General features: G+C 41.1%; 2 protein-coding genes across 3 annotated transcripts in view; both read left to right on the top strand.

The window, feature by feature from the left end:
- Positions 1–7,024, top strand: part of LOC145496828 (uncharacterized) — a 20,275-nt gene extending 13,251 nt beyond the window's left edge. For both annotated transcript variants that reach the window (XM_081476578.1, XM_081476577.1), the window contains exons 3-9: positions 1–22; positions 576–809; positions 1,142–1,210; positions 1,643–1,729; positions 2,597–3,454; positions 4,168–4,236; positions 4,935–7,024. The exon at positions 1–22 is cut by the window's left edge and continues 163 nt beyond it. In XM_081476578.1, the coding sequence (XP_081332704.1) occupies positions 1–22; positions 576–809; positions 1,142–1,210; positions 1,643–1,729; positions 2,597–3,454; positions 4,168–4,236; positions 4,935–5,266 (1,671 nt within the window). In that variant the 3' untranslated portion in view covers positions 5,267–7,024. The remainder of the gene's footprint in view (positions 23–575; positions 810–1,141; positions 1,211–1,642; positions 1,730–2,596; positions 3,455–4,167; positions 4,237–4,934) is intronic.
- A 4,270-nt stretch (positions 7,025–11,294) lies between these two features.
- On the top strand, positions 11,295–12,402 carry LOC145498429 (uncharacterized). The gene has a single exon (XM_081478361.1). It carries the CDS (start codon positions 11,501–11,503, stop codon positions 12,392–12,394), a length of 894 nt encoding a protein of 297 aa, XP_081334487.1. The 5' UTR covers positions 11,295–11,500; the 3' UTR covers positions 12,395–12,402.
- Positions 12,403–16,136: the final 3,734 nt, after the last annotated feature.

The raw sequence follows: 16,136 nt of genomic DNA, 5'->3' as shown, positions 1-16,136 counted from the left end.
GAACCCATAATACAAGTACAACGTAAGATGGTCATGATCTTCATAACCTATTGAATCTACTGGAGAAAGTCGTTAGCGAGGAGTCAAATAATCTCTTGATAAACCAATAAATTCTCAGTGCTAACGTTACAGGAAAGGCATGGAGATTATTATGGAGAAATGCTATTTCAAACGTAGCGATGTTTCTCACATCAAGGAACCACTGAAAGATTCTTTAATTTTTAAGTCTGGGTTGACTGGGTTAATTCCATTGTTCAGCACGACACTTATCGAACAATTGTAACAGTAAGGTGCTTCATCATGGCGAGAAAGAAATTCTTCAATCTAATTGGTTATCAGCAGGCCCTTTTGAGCACTATTTTCCTGGATTAAGCCTGGGTTTAAACCATTGTTTAGCAACAACAAGTAATCGAATAAGCAAAAGGTGACTGAGATATTTGATCGAGCTCGCAAAAAAAGCGAAAAATCTCGCTGTCATTGCTGCAGAGAAGCATTTCTTCAATGTAGATACTTCTAAATCAGCTCAAAAATTTCGATCACGAGTAACGAATTTACCTTGACTTTTATTTTAATAGCACAACCTGACAGGCCTTTTCCCCAACCTGGCTGGATTGTTTTGTTTTGTCTACTGGGGTTTCTGTTCATCGTTGCCTTCTTATTTGTGTCGTTCCATAAGCGAACACGCAAGCAAATCAGCGGTTTCTGCTGCCGGAAATACGGTGTCCTGTGGTCTGATCTGGAATCCCAGCCTACTTCCGATTTCATGACAGCGGAAGATCACTATGAAGAAAAAGTAACAAACACAGCAAGTGAGTAGTCCATAAAAAATGTGTTATCCACCCTGATTCACTGCTATAGTTTGTGGGGTTTTTTGTAGACTTATTTAGACTATCTGTGAATCTATTGAACAAACTGGCTAGATCGCGAATTGGTTTCTGTAAACAAAGCCAAAGACAAATAATAACTTCTCTCCAGAATTACTGTGGAAAAGCTCGATTGCTAGAATGCGTACTTTGACATGTTCAGGACCAATCTATTTTGGATCTGTTAAGATAGCCCTCAGTTTATTGTTTATTATTATTATTGTTAATAATAATAATAATAATAATAATAATAATAATAATAATAATGTTATTTTCAGATTGTGCCACGCCCATTCCTCCCTGGGACGATCCCGCACCAACAGTTGTGCAGTCGTCGTCAACTTCAGGTGAGAAGTTGCACGGTGTGTTGTGAGCATGATGTTGTGTTGCCATCACGGTTCATTTTGAGATAAACGTCCAATTTCTTGATACAATACCAGTACATTGCTGAGTAAACAGGTGGTGAGAGTACAGAGAATAATCAGCTGCGGTATATCGTGTGTGTGTAGGTTGCTGTCTAATCAGTTCTAAAAAACTTAATAATACGAACATCATGACGCGGCCGGTCAGTTAGAAGGACAATTTTTCAAACTTGATAAGCTGTTCGAATCTCTGTTAACCGTTTGTTAAACTTACAAAAAGAGTTTAACAAACGCACACTCGTTTTTTGAACAGCTTGATATGACTAAGTGGTCGTTTCTTAAATTAAATTCTCCAAGTTAAGTATGTATTATTTTATTCTTTTGATGTAATAAATCGTTTTACTTCCCTCGGTTTAGAACAAGTCTATTGCAGTTGTTCGACCAAGGACATGGAAGAGGAAAAGATGCAGTGTGCTTGTACTCAAACTACCCAAACTGCTTCAGGTACCTTAAAGCAGAAGTACCCTGTTCACACTCTTGTAATCTGCTTATTTAAACTAGGTTACGAACTCACCTAATTAATTAACAATTAATTACTGGACGAGTTCGAACAATACATCGTGATTTGTCATGCAGTGGTGAGCAGGGCTTCGGCAAATAATTGACCTGCGAGACTCTGACAAACCCAGGAGCCATAATATCATAGGGACAGCCCCAATACTAGGAATGGCGCGCTTACGGTCTCCATCCCCGATTATGGCTCCTGACAAATCACGATATTTTGCAATAACTGCGTTCAATAATTGTTTTATCGTTCGATTACCAAGTTTTGTTTCATACTTAAATCACTAGCCCTCTGACAGCTCAGGGAAGCGACCTGCCTTTTTTCACTCAAGAGCGTGATTACAACTACACATGGGCAGACCTTTATTTTTCGGCAGTTATTTGCAGGTCACGTGGTGGGCTCTCGGCCAATGAAAAGGAAGAACAAATACACTAGAGGCATGCATGTCTTTAAATTGAGCGGTCAAAATCGATTGATTTCTAACTATTTGTAATAATTACATAAGAACAATGCAAACTCTGAGAGGACAAATCATGTTTCTTCCAGCATCTCAAATACAAAAAACAATTGAAAAAAAATTGAAAAACAAACAAACTCACATAAAAAACAACAACAACAATAACAATAAGACAACAACAAACAATACAGAGAAAAGGATTATTTGTTTGGGCTTCGTATCAAACGCTTGGTCTAGTATCTTTATCCAGTGTAAAACGACAACATCCAGATCATTCAACAATTTAAGGGAATTAGTTTCAGAAGTATAATTTTAAGTAAAAGATTATTCTTTTCATTGTGTGTTTTAGATCCAACCCTCGACAAAATAGCCCACTATTCGTCCTCATCCGAAACAATTTCGAACGAACTGCAGTATTACTTTCAAGGCAAGAGACAAAGCGGGCGCTCACCAACCCGAAAGAGTTCTCCAAGTCATTCCACTTCGTCTGGGGTGTCTTCCTCGCGCTCTCCTTGTGTGACTCCATCTCCTCCACGGGGACTGTCACCAGATCGTCATTGTGTCACGCTTTCTTCATCCTCAAGTTCATCAGGTGTGACTCCTGGTGAACGGTCTCATGAGCATCATTGCGAGACAGCTTCATCATCTTCAACTTTCGAGATTCCAGCTCCTCGTCATGGGGTGTCACCTAAAAATTGCTTTGTGACTTCTTCAGCTTCATCTTCGCCTGGTGCGACCCCTCGTCAGCGGTCTCCAGATCGTTGCGTGATGTCGTCCTCGTCATCGTCTTGCGTAACTCCTCTCCGCGGGCAGTCCCCTGATCTTCCAGGCATCCAAATGCAGTTTTCCGATGAGCAGGAAAGTTCTAACCAGAGTAACGAATGTTCAGAGATTCCTGTAAGTATCGAGGCGTGCGACGAGAAACGTGACGTACCTATTGCACCAACAAATATCAACAGCAGCTCCCCAGCAAGGCAGAAGAGAAGCAACGGTCAACCTTCAGGGAAAAGAAAGAGCCTCAGCCCCACCAAAGATATACTTCGTGTATGCAAGCATGAATTGACCCTGAAAGCCCGTTGCAAGGAGGCTGCGGACAAAGAGAAAGATGTACATCCAGTCTCAACCAATGAAGACGCGGAGTTCCCTGTTGGGATTGACATTAAGATGGATGGAATAGAAGATCTGAAAATGAAGGCGACTGTTGCAGGTAAACACTTAAACAGTTTACTCTTGTTACATATGCATGGTGTGAGCTCTTGGTGAGTTATATTTACCCAAAACCCAGTCTGTGAGTAGGCTCTCGTGCAAGTTCCGCTCACCGACTCGTCTCCCGCAGCTTCGTCTTTGCTTGTGCCACAGCATATGAGAGCCGGCTGTCATGCTATCCAAAACCCTTTTTATTACTTTACGACCTTGAGAGACAAATTATGCAGTCAGCTGGCAATGATGATGTTTTGAGTAGCAGTCTCTCTAGGAAAATTGGAGAGATTGGGAAGCCTGCAACGTGTTTCATAATAAGTATAAAGAAATTCTCGAGTCTGATTGGCTATTTGAGCACTTATTGCACGGTTTCCGCGTCACGCTTTTGTTATTGGAGAGTTTGCGTCATTTGCGTGAGCTGCCATATGACGGTTGTACTTGAATAGCGCAGTCCCTCTCTTGTGGATCTCGCAGACAAAATAATACCCCTTTTTTTTTACCAAAAATTTAACTTTCAGTTTTTTTTCTTCAAATTCTGTTTAAGTTGTGATTAATTGTTAACAGGACTTCGTGTCGTCCGATTCTATGTGTAATCATATTCGTGATAACACAAATCGAAGTTGGCGTTTGTAAGATGTTGTTAATTGTTTCTATGATTTCAAAACGAATAGGACTCCACTCTGTTCCATTACCAGTTTCTTATAACTGTTTCTCTTTCAGTTAACACCCGGCGTCCATGTAAGTATCGACCAATTAAACGTGACGAAGACGTCGAGCATCGCTGCCCAGGTACGTAACGTTATTTTCTTCGCATATGACGTGATTTCCGTCTTTCCGCTATACTGAACCGAACCAACCCAACGAATGAGGAGTGAGGGGCGAGGAGCTAACCGTCAACGCTCAACGGAGGGAGGGGTACTCCCTATAATGGAGTATACGGGGAGGCTCCACCCGAAAGGGGAACCTTTCTCAGGCTTCAGGCGCACAGAAGGGTAGGAAAAAAAGGGCAAGTTAGTTTGTCATTTCGTTATTTTAAATAGCCTTTAATTAAAATTTTTCGAGCAAACGCGCCACATTTATTAGGCACAACATGAAAATGACAAGAATTAAGATTTCCTTTTTGAACGCATTTATTCATAATACGGGTCAGTTGTGAAAGTATGTGAACAGGATACCTTTTCTGTCAAAATGGTGTACAAAAAGGGGAAATTAAAGGATTGGATCTCGGGGCGGAGCGTGGAGCTCCGTAGAGTACGCCCTCCTCTGGACCGTACTCAGTCAACCTGAGCTACCATGGCGCATGGTATTTGTTGTTCACTGGTCGTCGCCATATTTGTTGTGACTGGTTCCCGGAGGAGAAAATAGTTCTTGTAGAGAAAATGATACTCATTTAGAAATCACCCAAAAGAGCACTGTGACGCTGGTGTAGCTACCTACAGTAGCTTCGTGAACTAATGATAGCTTTGTCTGTTTTCTTTATTCAACAGCGTGTAGTCCTCTGCCAGATGACTCATTTTTTAAACTCATAAACAGAGAGAGACTGTGCCTGAAGGAAGATATTTGCAAAGAGCTAGACAGAAGTTATAAAGAATTAGCTATTCTTGGACGAGTGGAATCTGGGATGAAGGAATACGAAGCTAATTCAAACCCTGCTGAGCGCGTCTTGGAAAAGCTCAGGGCTCTGCATCCGGGAATGAAGCTGAAGGAATTTGAGCAGATGCTTCTTCATATTAAACGTCTTGATGTAGTGGACGTTATACACAATCATCACTTGTCTTGCACCTTATGCCGAAGAAATAGATTTGACGCTAAGGCTTAGTTTTGATCTTCTTTAAGGCGGAAAACTAGTCGCTGATAAACTAACCCTTGATGTTCTAGCTTTTATTTAGCTCTCTGACAAATGTCCACAACATATGGAACTCAAACTGCAATTACAGAAGAAAATTCTCAGAAATGTTATTTACGGATGCGCGTAAAGAATTGCGCAACTTTAAAAAAATAATAAGCCTTAACATGATGTTTCCTTTAGGTTGTTAGTAAAACTGAATGACGTAATGGGAAACAGCTAGTCTAATTAGCACTCCGGTTAGACTGTAGTAGGCCTTAATAGTGCTCTGGTTAACAGCACTCTTGTTAGACCTACAAGCCTGGATATCAATTAGGTTAGCCTGAATAGCACCGACTTGACAGTAATTAACTTTCAGTTATTTGTAAGGGTTATACGCGTGAAGGGGATGGGGCTGGGGGGTGGGGGAAGTTTTCCGTTAAGTTTATGATGCTCCAGTTTAATTGAAGAGGAAAGCATACATATGTGTATCAATGGCTTCTCCTTTCTTCACGCTTTAATCAATCAGTGGAAAATTGCGACTACCCGGCCATGATATCTGTTGGTATTGTCGCTTTTTGTAGGACGCCATGAAACAGCTAAATACGTTACGTCAATCTTCGCCGCCGTCACGCGTTTATCAGCAACCTTTGTCATCCATCAAATATTGTCGCTACTGCCCGATTGGTCTAAACGCGTCATGTGACTGAATATTCTCCAGTTTTGAAAAACTGCGCGTGTTTCGAAAAATATTTGAAGGATAATAAACACAATAGCCTCCATTTAGCTTTTGAAATGTGCTCGGATATTTGTTCTTGGACAGTTCTCTGTTCCTCGAAGCTCACAGTGTTACTCGAGCTTTACTCTAGGAAAACTGTTCGCTTCTCGAAACAGATAATGTCCGCGGGTAAATACCCGAGCTTATAATCCATCAAATATTTTCGCTCGCGCGCAATTGCTCTAAACGCGTTACGTGACTGAATCATACCCCAGCTACAACTGGGGGAATATTCGTGTGATATTCCCCAATTTTCAAATCCTGCGTGTTGCGATAAATATTTGAAGGATAAAGCCATTATCCGTTCCTCTAAGATCAAACTGTTCGCTTCTCGGAACAGATAATGTTTGCAGACAAATATCCGGGCATATTTTCGCTCCAAATGCTACGGTTTTAAACATTTTATATACCTTCTTTCGCGCCAAATGGAGGCTATTGTTTACTTATCCCACATTCTTGTTTGTTTTCGGTTTATGCCTCTTTGGTGAATTCACCAGATCTAAACCTGGAAGTAGATTTTTTTTCACGGTGGAAATGTTAGAAATTTGAAATTTTCTAGTTCTTATCACAGTGTGTGCTTTTGAAGTACATATTCTACAGGAACGTTCATTACCTGACTCATGAATTCCACGTTAAATTTCACGCGAAAAAAACCGATATCGCACGAATCGCATAGCCCCGTTTCATTTTTGTCTGGGTGAATGTTGCAATATTCAACGCGCCTCGCTTTCAAGAGTCGCAATTCCACGCTGAATACCTCGCCTAGGGTAACCAATATGGGTGCGAGTTCTCTGAGCTATGCGATTCTACTGTAAATGTCACATACAAGAGTTGTACATGTTTCACTCCATTTTTTTCTAGACTTTGCTGGACAATTTATTAAACATTTTCAAATTGACGAAGTTCTCTTTTTCTGACTGCTAAAGATTGGGAGTACCTGTTCTTCAGTCAAGACTGAGCTGGCTCTAATAAAGTTAATGTGTAATCAAGACCGCCTTGCCGAGAACGTCGACTGGAAAACTAATTCATATTCTACTTATTAGAATTTCACCTATCGGTTTAATCGCTCTCCTCAGTTCAGCATGTAAAGACAGTCGTTAGATGCATGTACGTCGAGATTCGTCATTTCACCGTGTTATTTCCCAGAAGATGGCTTAAAAAATATGCCCTGGGGAACTCCCAAATAAAATAATAATAAAAAAAAAAAAAACCGGGGGTGCTCGTCGTACCTTTCAGGGGTTAAAAAAGAGGTTTTGATGCCTCTTAGGGTGTTGAGCCTCGGGGGTCCACAGCGGGAGCTTTTGCATTACCTTTTAAGGTATTGGGCCAAGGAAAATATGACAGGAGCCTGAAAGTGTTGTTGTAGAATTGGTACCGTTTACGGGCGAAATAATTTCAAGCCACACCCACAAAACAGAGTCTTGGTACCTCTTAGGGATTTTTTTTTTAAATTTCAGACGAGTACCCCGTCCTTTATACGTGGGAGTCATCCCTTGGGAAAAAATGTACCAAGATTTCAAACGCACTCGAGCAACCATTGCTCGCTCACTAAAGTACGCTCTCCGCGATTTTTTTGAGCATGCAGGGCAGGAAAAACTGTACTGTCCTCACGCTAACAGGAAAGGGATAGAAGTCAGACATTTTTTTCTTCCCGGAGACGACATTAAAATTCACGAAAAGGGATTTATAATTCCAAAAACCATGTAACGTCAGGTTCACAGCGACTGTTGAAAGGCTGAATTGTCACTTGCTAGACAACTTGTCGCGATGAGACTAGCGTGTGTGGGAGATGCTTTACTAATCGAATAAAGCCAGAGATCACGGAAAATCAGCTGTGATTGACGGTGATTTAATTGACGATAATCGAACGTAAACTGAAATATAATGTAATGAATAAACTAATTACTAGATAATAGAAGATTACAAGATGACAAGAGTCACGAAACAATAATAGCAAACATTCCAATCATAACTGCGATATGACAATACTTCCAGTCAAACTTCTCAGTAAAGATACAATTAAAATCATCAGTGATCCCAAGCAGATACGCATACTGCTAACTGTCCTAATACAATAAATGGTAACACTCTAAAAACTTGAAAGCAATAAAATTGTACGATGCGATAAAAACGTGCTTGCGTGAGCGCCACTGAAAGCGATGTGGGAATTTACTAGCAAGGAAAGGACTTAACTGAATTACCAGAGATTCTTATAGGAAAGTTGCTAAATAGAAACCTAAGCTAGGGGGAGTGTGAACTATAAAGATCTATCACTAAAAGCAAGATGAAATAAAAACTTTGAAAACTGGGGCTCTGCCACGTGTTGAACTTAGTACAATAGGCTGTTGTATAAAAAAAACCGAGACTAAAGGTACTTAAGGTTAAAAAACGTCAAAACTTGAAACTTATACTAAAAAGCAAGCATAGAAAATAGTTTGTACTTACACGTCGGTTCCCGCTTGCACTCTAAATAGTCAAGGGTAGCTTAAAACTTAATTTACTTGAAAACACGTACTGTGCACGCACGATAACTGAAACTTGAACTACTGGCGGGAATATGCCGCTAACACTAACTATATACGTCCACGTGTAAAAACGGATGACGTCATTGCTAAGCAACAAATTGGCGAATCAGAAAGAGTTAAGATTACTCACTTAATTAGAGAAGCCTCGATATAGTGTTCATTACAAACCATATTAAATTGAAAGAAGTGAAAAATATGGAACATTTTGTGTCTCTTAGCTTATAATTTGGCGCCAAAAGTGGGTCGCACTCGCTCTTTGATCGCTGTCGCCATGTAGGATAACTAGACTTGGAACAAAATATGTGTATTCCTCTCAGTCAAATTAAACCCAAAATTCTCGAATTAAGCATTAGAAGAGGTTCCAGCGTCTTTATTTTTTGTTTCCCGCGAAGAAAAAGACTATTAGCATGTCGATTCGGTAGGACAGCTCGGTTTTGACTGCCACTAGCACTGCGGGTGCAGCCACCGTATACGAGGATCGTCTGGATACTCAGCTATTCAATGAATCAAAATTTCCGTCCATTTCTGAGCTTTCAGTAAATTTTGCAGATCCCAGCTATCGGTTCAAAGCGTTTATTTTTTTCATTTTTCAGCTGACAGATAATAGAAGCTGAGGAAAACTCTTTTTACGGTCAACGTTTCTCATTTGCATTGCGATGTAATCCAACGTGAATGTGAGGCAACTGATATTTCGGCAGGAAACAACAAAAACAGGGGCGGATCCAGGATTTTTCTTAGGAGGGGTGCACCACCAAGGAATGGCGTAACTGACTGGTGAGGAAAACAAATTTTAAAAGCGAATACGAAGAAGAAGGCTTCATCTCGGGTGGGGGGGGCACCCCGTGCACCCTCCTCCTAGATCCGCCCCTGAAAAATTGCCCGAAGTTGCCTCACATGCATGGTAAATCATATTGAAATGGAAGCGAGAAAAGTTAACCGAGAGAGCGGCTTGTCATCAGCCCCTTCCCCTTTCCCTCCCATCCAGATTTTTTTATGCAATAGCCCAGAATAGCGTATGACAAAACTGGTGAAAGGGCGTCGCGTTGCGTTACTTGCGCACAGCTTCAGGCATCACTTTATTGGGTTCCGGAGGAGAAAGGGTACTTTACAAAGTTTTATACGGGAAGGCTCCAACCTATTACCTTTTGTATGTCATTTTGACAGAAAAGGTACCCCATTCATATACCTTTAATAGAAATAGGTACCCCTTTCACATACCTTCATAACCGGCCCTTATTAAGAATAAATCGCCAAAAAAGGAAACTATCTTGCCATTTTAATGCTTAGTAAATTAAATGATACAGCCATAAGGGGCGTCGGTTCGAAACATTTTATTTATAAACCCTTTTAAATAACTACAGATTTCCCTACCTTTTATATACCTCAACCCTTGAAATCCCTACCCTTTTATATTCCTGAAGCCTGAAAAAAAGTACCCATTCCGGGAGAAACCTCCTCGTATAGGCCATTATGTGGAATATCCCTCCCCCCGGATTGCGTTCAATTTTTTTCTGCAACCTATAACGCTTGTTTCTGTTTCAGTTATATCAAAAGATGCAAATTCTTTTTCAGTGATTAAACATTCTGCTCCTTCTAACTCAACTCTTTGTATGTCGTTACGGTCCGCCTCGTTTTGATCGACGGACACGACGCGAAATTTCCCGAGGAGAACCGGCAAACGTTCGTCGGTTTTCTGATCAATCTGAAACAAGAAACACTTCAAGGCCACTGAAACACGCTCGCTGCTTCTTTCTGTGATGTTAGCAATCATAAGGACAAATCTATTGATGTCATGAGAAGGCATTGTGTTCCAGACCATGTTTTCATCCTCGGTACTCGGTTGATCCAAGGAATTCTGGTGTGAATGCCAAAGTGCAACATGTTCCATGCCACGATGATCATTAAGATAAACCTCCATTTTACTCGCGTATCGAACATCCTGATGAAATGAAAACGTTGTTCGGCGACAAAGTTCGCCGGGTCCAATTACGTAATTAATATTCAATGTGTTTTCTGAGCCTTCGTGAGCCTCTTCCCACGAACCAAATAAATCCCCGCCGGTTTCTTCAGCTGGATGTTTCAAAACCCAGCTAACAATCTTTTTTATATCGTTTGCGTGGATTACAACAATAAAACACCTTTCATCCCATGAGACCATATCGAGAAGGTGGAAAACGAAAACAAAATGCATCAAACCGGGTGTTTCAACCGCGTTCCCTTGGCGTGACAATCTGTTGTTTCATTCAACGCCGGTGTCAACCATTAACCGATCAATCAATCAAGAGCCCTGTCACGAAGCGGGTTGTGATAGACAGAACATGCCATTTCACTAGAAGCGCTCACCTCTATGAATAACCCCGGGTTCACCTTTCAATCCGTATAATACCTTACAATAGACTGTCAAGGCTGGCTTATCTTTATGTCACGCAAAACTATAAATCATTGCGTTTCGATCCTCGATCGGCAATCAAAATAAACAGTAAACATTCCGCCAGGAAAAAATAAAAAGTAACTGTGATTACAAAATAATCGAGACCATAATTTTGAAATTTATTTTTGCTTTTAAAATTCAACTACAGCGTGCTCTGTTTGTTCGTTTTTTTTTTTTTTAATTTATTCGGGAAATTCTCGGAAATGTTTTCGTTTCCGGTCAACTGGGTTTGCATATTATTACTAAACAATACTTGAAGTCGATACTTCAGTCACGCTTCCAAGAAAAGACGGAACAAACTGACAAAATTCCCCGCTGGAGAACACGTCATTTTCGATTCTTGGAAAAACGTAAGCAATAACAAAACTTCGCTTTCGTTGTTACAAAACCCTTTGATCGTCGCCTCGAGTGTAGCAGCGTTTCTGGGAAAATAGTCGAGGTTTTCCATCTGCTGGCGTTGTCTCAAAACGAAGTATTGAGAGAAACAAGCGAAGATGTTCCCTGCAACGAACATGGCGTTCACTGCTTATATTTTCCAAGAAGACTTTGACAGACTTACTACTCAGGAGTTACCTCACGCCAGTCGGCAGCAGAGAGGTGGAAGTTTGTTCGGTCAGTGGACCAGCACTGGCAACCCAGTCATCCACCGTGCATTGTCTTTCAGTCACAGTCAGGGTGATCGTGATGTAGTGGCTAAAAGCTTGTACGAAGGATTCCGAGTGTGTCCCATCGGCGAGTGGCGACCGGTTCAAGCTCAAACTCATGGCATGCAAGAAAGAGAAGCAAGAGAACGTCTAATTAGGGGACGAGAACCTCCGACACGATTTTTAGTTCTCGATGTCAGCACGACAGAAATAGTTCCTTTCCTCTTAAATCGCCAGACCGCCCAACATGAAAGAGGATGGCTGGAAAAGCTTCCCGGCAAGAACCCGTTTAATAAAAGAGAGTCGTTTGAGGAGCCAGTGCCAAGGAGGGACTTCGATTATCCGGTAGTACGATATCCGGCAGGGCAACCAAACTTACCTCATCAAGCTACACGGGCAGCCCACTTTCAAGAAGCGATTACTGCAGACGTACAGTGGTACTCGGGCGAAAGAGGTAATGAGAAACTCCAGAAAGTAGTCGAGGAGGTTAAAGAAATTGCTCTGGGTAATGTGGACATGTCTCGCGACACAAAAACTCAGGATATCACCTTGTCATTCAGGGACAAGCGCAGAGAAAAGCAGTGGGAGATCAGGTTTCCCTCAAGGTTTCCTGGTGTAGGAGCACTCCTGATTGAAAACCCAGGAACTCGCCAAGAAAAACCACAAAGGCAGGCCTCCAGCGACAAAGCGAGTAAGGCGGTGAAGAACATGATTTCTTGCATACAGAAGAGTAGCTTCATATAAAAGACCGAAAGTGAATCTGTCTAAACTAGTGGTTGCATCCCAGCAGTGAACTCGACTTTGAATAGCCATAATTTCCGACCTTAATAACTTCTTATCCTAGTTGGATGACAACTTCAACGCTTACATATAGGTTATTGCAGAATAATCGAAGGACGTATAGCCATTAATGGCAATCCGTTGTTTTCTTTTTTTTCTCAGTTTCCGTACAGTGCCCCTATTTCCTGAACGTTGTAGCCAAAGATGGAAATTTGTTAACATTAATGATAAGAACTAGCTTATACATGAAGAAGTGCTGGAATTAACGATATTAGTTATGTATCATAGACAAAACTTTCTGAGGCATTTCGATCCGAGAAATAAAGGTCAATAACAACGAAAGAGTACATGGTCTTATGTTCTTAGTTCCAGTATCAGTTTCCCACTCTTTGGAGGACTAAATTGATTTCTCCTTGCCCTGACTGAAAGGCGATGGTTAAGAATAACAGCTTCTCCTGGAAAGAGCAGGGTATACCTGCAACCAGGACATAATGGAAAAATAAGGAAATAGACCATTACAAGTTCCCACAAGTCTCCCACCACCGAAATAACTGAATGGCTCGCAGATTTATGGACAAATACAGTTTTCGTTCAACTATCTTGTCCTTGATAAAGAATTTTCCCAGAATTTTTCTTTCAAATCTAATCAAACATACGGCAACGAGAATCAATCTTGAGATATGTTGCATTGAGTTCTCCTGCAACCTAACTAAAATGTAGATGTGGATAAATTCAGGCTTGCTAAAAATGATCAGATGGCAGATCATGGCAGCCGTAATCAAAAGTTTCTATTTTGGCTACATGGTCCTAACCATCCAGAGTTGCAGATTTGTGGTCATTTCTAGGGGTGCATGGACGTTTCATTTCGATTACGGCGAACACTCAAGGATCAAGGTCGACCAGGAGGCTTTTATTTAATTCTTACTTTCTTAGGTATACGGTAAGCTATATAATCAAACGTGCTTCAACTTGCAATTTCAATAAACAGAAACATCGCTTACAATGTAAGCCACGAGGTAGTGAATAGAAAGACTAAATTAAGGTTGGCTCTTCTCCTGTAGACTATTCTAAATTTCCTAGTCCATCAATAAGAAAATAAGGTTAAGCCACCATGTTGACCGAGCTGTAATCAGCGCACCATTGCATGGCCATCGTACGTAGTGGGAAACTGCATGGAGACTATACGATACAAAGATTGATTATATAGGTAGGTCTATTAATATATATATATATATATATATATATATATATATATATATATATATATATACATATACATTTTATGAAGCTGATTGTTTCTTAAAGCTACAGTCAGAAATCTTTACATTTCAGAAGCTATGACTTAAGCAGACGGTGTCAGGACAAATTAATACAAATAGATTTACGGTCAGTACAAGCGCTAGCCTTGCTCGCTACTAAAGTTGAGCAGGTCATTTAAACACAACCAAGATATAAATCTTGCATACTGCTGTCCTCAGTACCTCAAATGAAAACTGTTTAGTTCAGCAGAATGCAATGAACGTTGAGGCACTCTAAATCATCTGCCATGTTGGGACACCGTGTAAAATCATGTCTTGTTCCCTTCGCTGTGGAAACGAAAAATCCACCAGACCCTTGTCTGTTCATGTCCACGGCTATAGCCTTGTCATTTGCTGGTCTTGAAGTGCAGAGCTTTCCTGTAGCAGGATCGAAGAACAAGTTTTCTTTGTTGGTCATGTTCTCCATCTTTGTTCCGCCTTGTTGAATCGTGTACGATGATAATATTTAAGTCGACGTTTCGTCGGTTTCGAAGCCGTTAACCTCTTTAAATCCTCTGAATGCTCGCCGCGAGTTTCTGACAGCTTGGCAAATTGAACAATTCACTCCTCCACCGACGGAAAATTCTGGTTCAGTCAGCAAGTAATTCAAACAACAAGCACTGAAACGTCAAACCGACTTGGCACAACACCCCGACCTTTTCTTATGATTTGCATATTGTTATTGCTTCGGAGTTCTTGGAAAAGTCGGAACGAACTGTCAATTGTTCTTACTCCGCCCCTTGATCATGATCGTTGGATTAATTACAAATTCTCGGAAACTGGCGAGTTGTTTTTGCGACGTGTACGACTTTGTCACGCTTCCAATCAATCTGAATTCGGCCAGCAAATCACAAATCTACACGTACTGCCTTTAAATTTATCATTGTTTACCAACTGTGAGACTTCCAGCTTGCAGCTTTGAACGGGTGTGGACAAAACGTGGGGTAGACCCTACCCTGTGACCTACCCTATGGCCTACCGGTGGTCAGATTTTTAAAAACATAAACAAAACATCAGTAAGAGTCGAATGAGTAACGTGGCATAAAATTATATCCCTCGTGGTTTCTTGTATCCCTCTAATAGGGGTATACGAAAAGTCACTAACACCAGCACTAACAGTCACTAACGCCGTTCATTACATGTTTATACTAGGACTCCTTAATATGTTACAAACTGGCAACCGGTATGGATCGTGGAGCAGCCATTTTGGATATTCTCAGCGTCTACGTAATATCGGCCCTTTCCCCGGGGGGGGGGGGGATCTCATATATAAATGACAAGGGTGCTTGCCATACCTTTTAGGGGTTAAAAACGCAGTTTTGGTACCTCTTAGGGGTTCTTTCTAAAATTACCGACCAGCATCCCCGTCTTTTTTATATGGGAGTCCCCCCGGGCCCTTCCCCTCCCTCCTAACCTGCCGTTATGGTTGATTGCTTAGCTGGGGAAGCTAGATGTCGAAGACAACGAGAAATAGGATGTTTCAAGGCTGAGTGCTGTAAGGTTGGCATTGTTTTGTTCCCTCTGATGTTGATAATCGTGTTAGTGACTTTTTAGTATACCCCTATTAGACGGATATAATTTTTATGCCAGCTAACTCGTTCGACTCTTAATGATGTTTTGTTTATGTTTTTAAAAATCTGACTACAGGTAGGCCATAGGGTAAGCCAGCGGGTAGGCCATGGCTACACCATGGCCTACCCCATGTTTTGTCCACACCCGCTTTGAACCCAGTCGTAGTCAACCATTCATCAAGGAAAGACGGCCGTTTGGAATAGAAAAGATACTTTCCTGTTCGCTGCACAAGCGCTGAAAACCGGACGAAAATAAGTTTCTTAAGTGTGATGTCATTGGTTCGAAACGGAAGACAAACGAGAGGTGTGCTTTCGACTTTAGACTCCATTTTACGACGCCATTTTGTTTCGATGTGTGCACTGAATGCGGTGCGTTAGCTGATACTCTTTTCACAGTGCTTTTAATCTGTGTTTTACTGGAAGAAATTGTAGCAGAATTGATGTCTTTAACAAGGAAAATTAGTTTTACTGGTAAATTGCATGTGTTGTGGCTCTAGTAAGCGCTACAGACGTCACAGTTTGAATGCACAAGTTTAATCACACTGGGCGTAAACACGAGAGAAACAAAAGTGATCGTGGGTGTGTGATGTATGTGTGTGATGTGATTCAACTGAAAAATAAACAAAACAAAATATTTAAGTACAAACTATAACGACAAAAAAATGACAACGGATTAAAGTAAACTTACAAAACTGTGGCGACTCCAATTCTAGAATTTGTACTTCTGGGCTCACAACAGTGAAGCAGCTAAGGAAAAAATGCGGTAGAAACCAGCAGATCGAACTTTCAGGGCTAACAAGCACTGGCCAAAAATGAAAAACACAAAACTAGGCATAA

Source organism: Orbicella franksi, chromosome 9, assembly GCF_964199315.1.
Source record: "Orbicella franksi chromosome 9, jaOrbFran1.1, whole genome shotgun sequence".
Taxonomy (NCBI): Eukaryota; Metazoa; Cnidaria; class Anthozoa; order Scleractinia; family Merulinidae; genus Orbicella; species Orbicella franksi.
This window is presented reverse-complemented; position numbering and strand designations above follow the sequence as displayed.

Bases quoted from the DNA above. Each gene is read 5' to 3' on its own strand.
- LOC145498429 (XM_081478361.1), top strand. From the start codon at position 11,501: ATGTTCCCTGCAACGAACATGGCGTTCACTGCTTATATTTTCCAAGAA.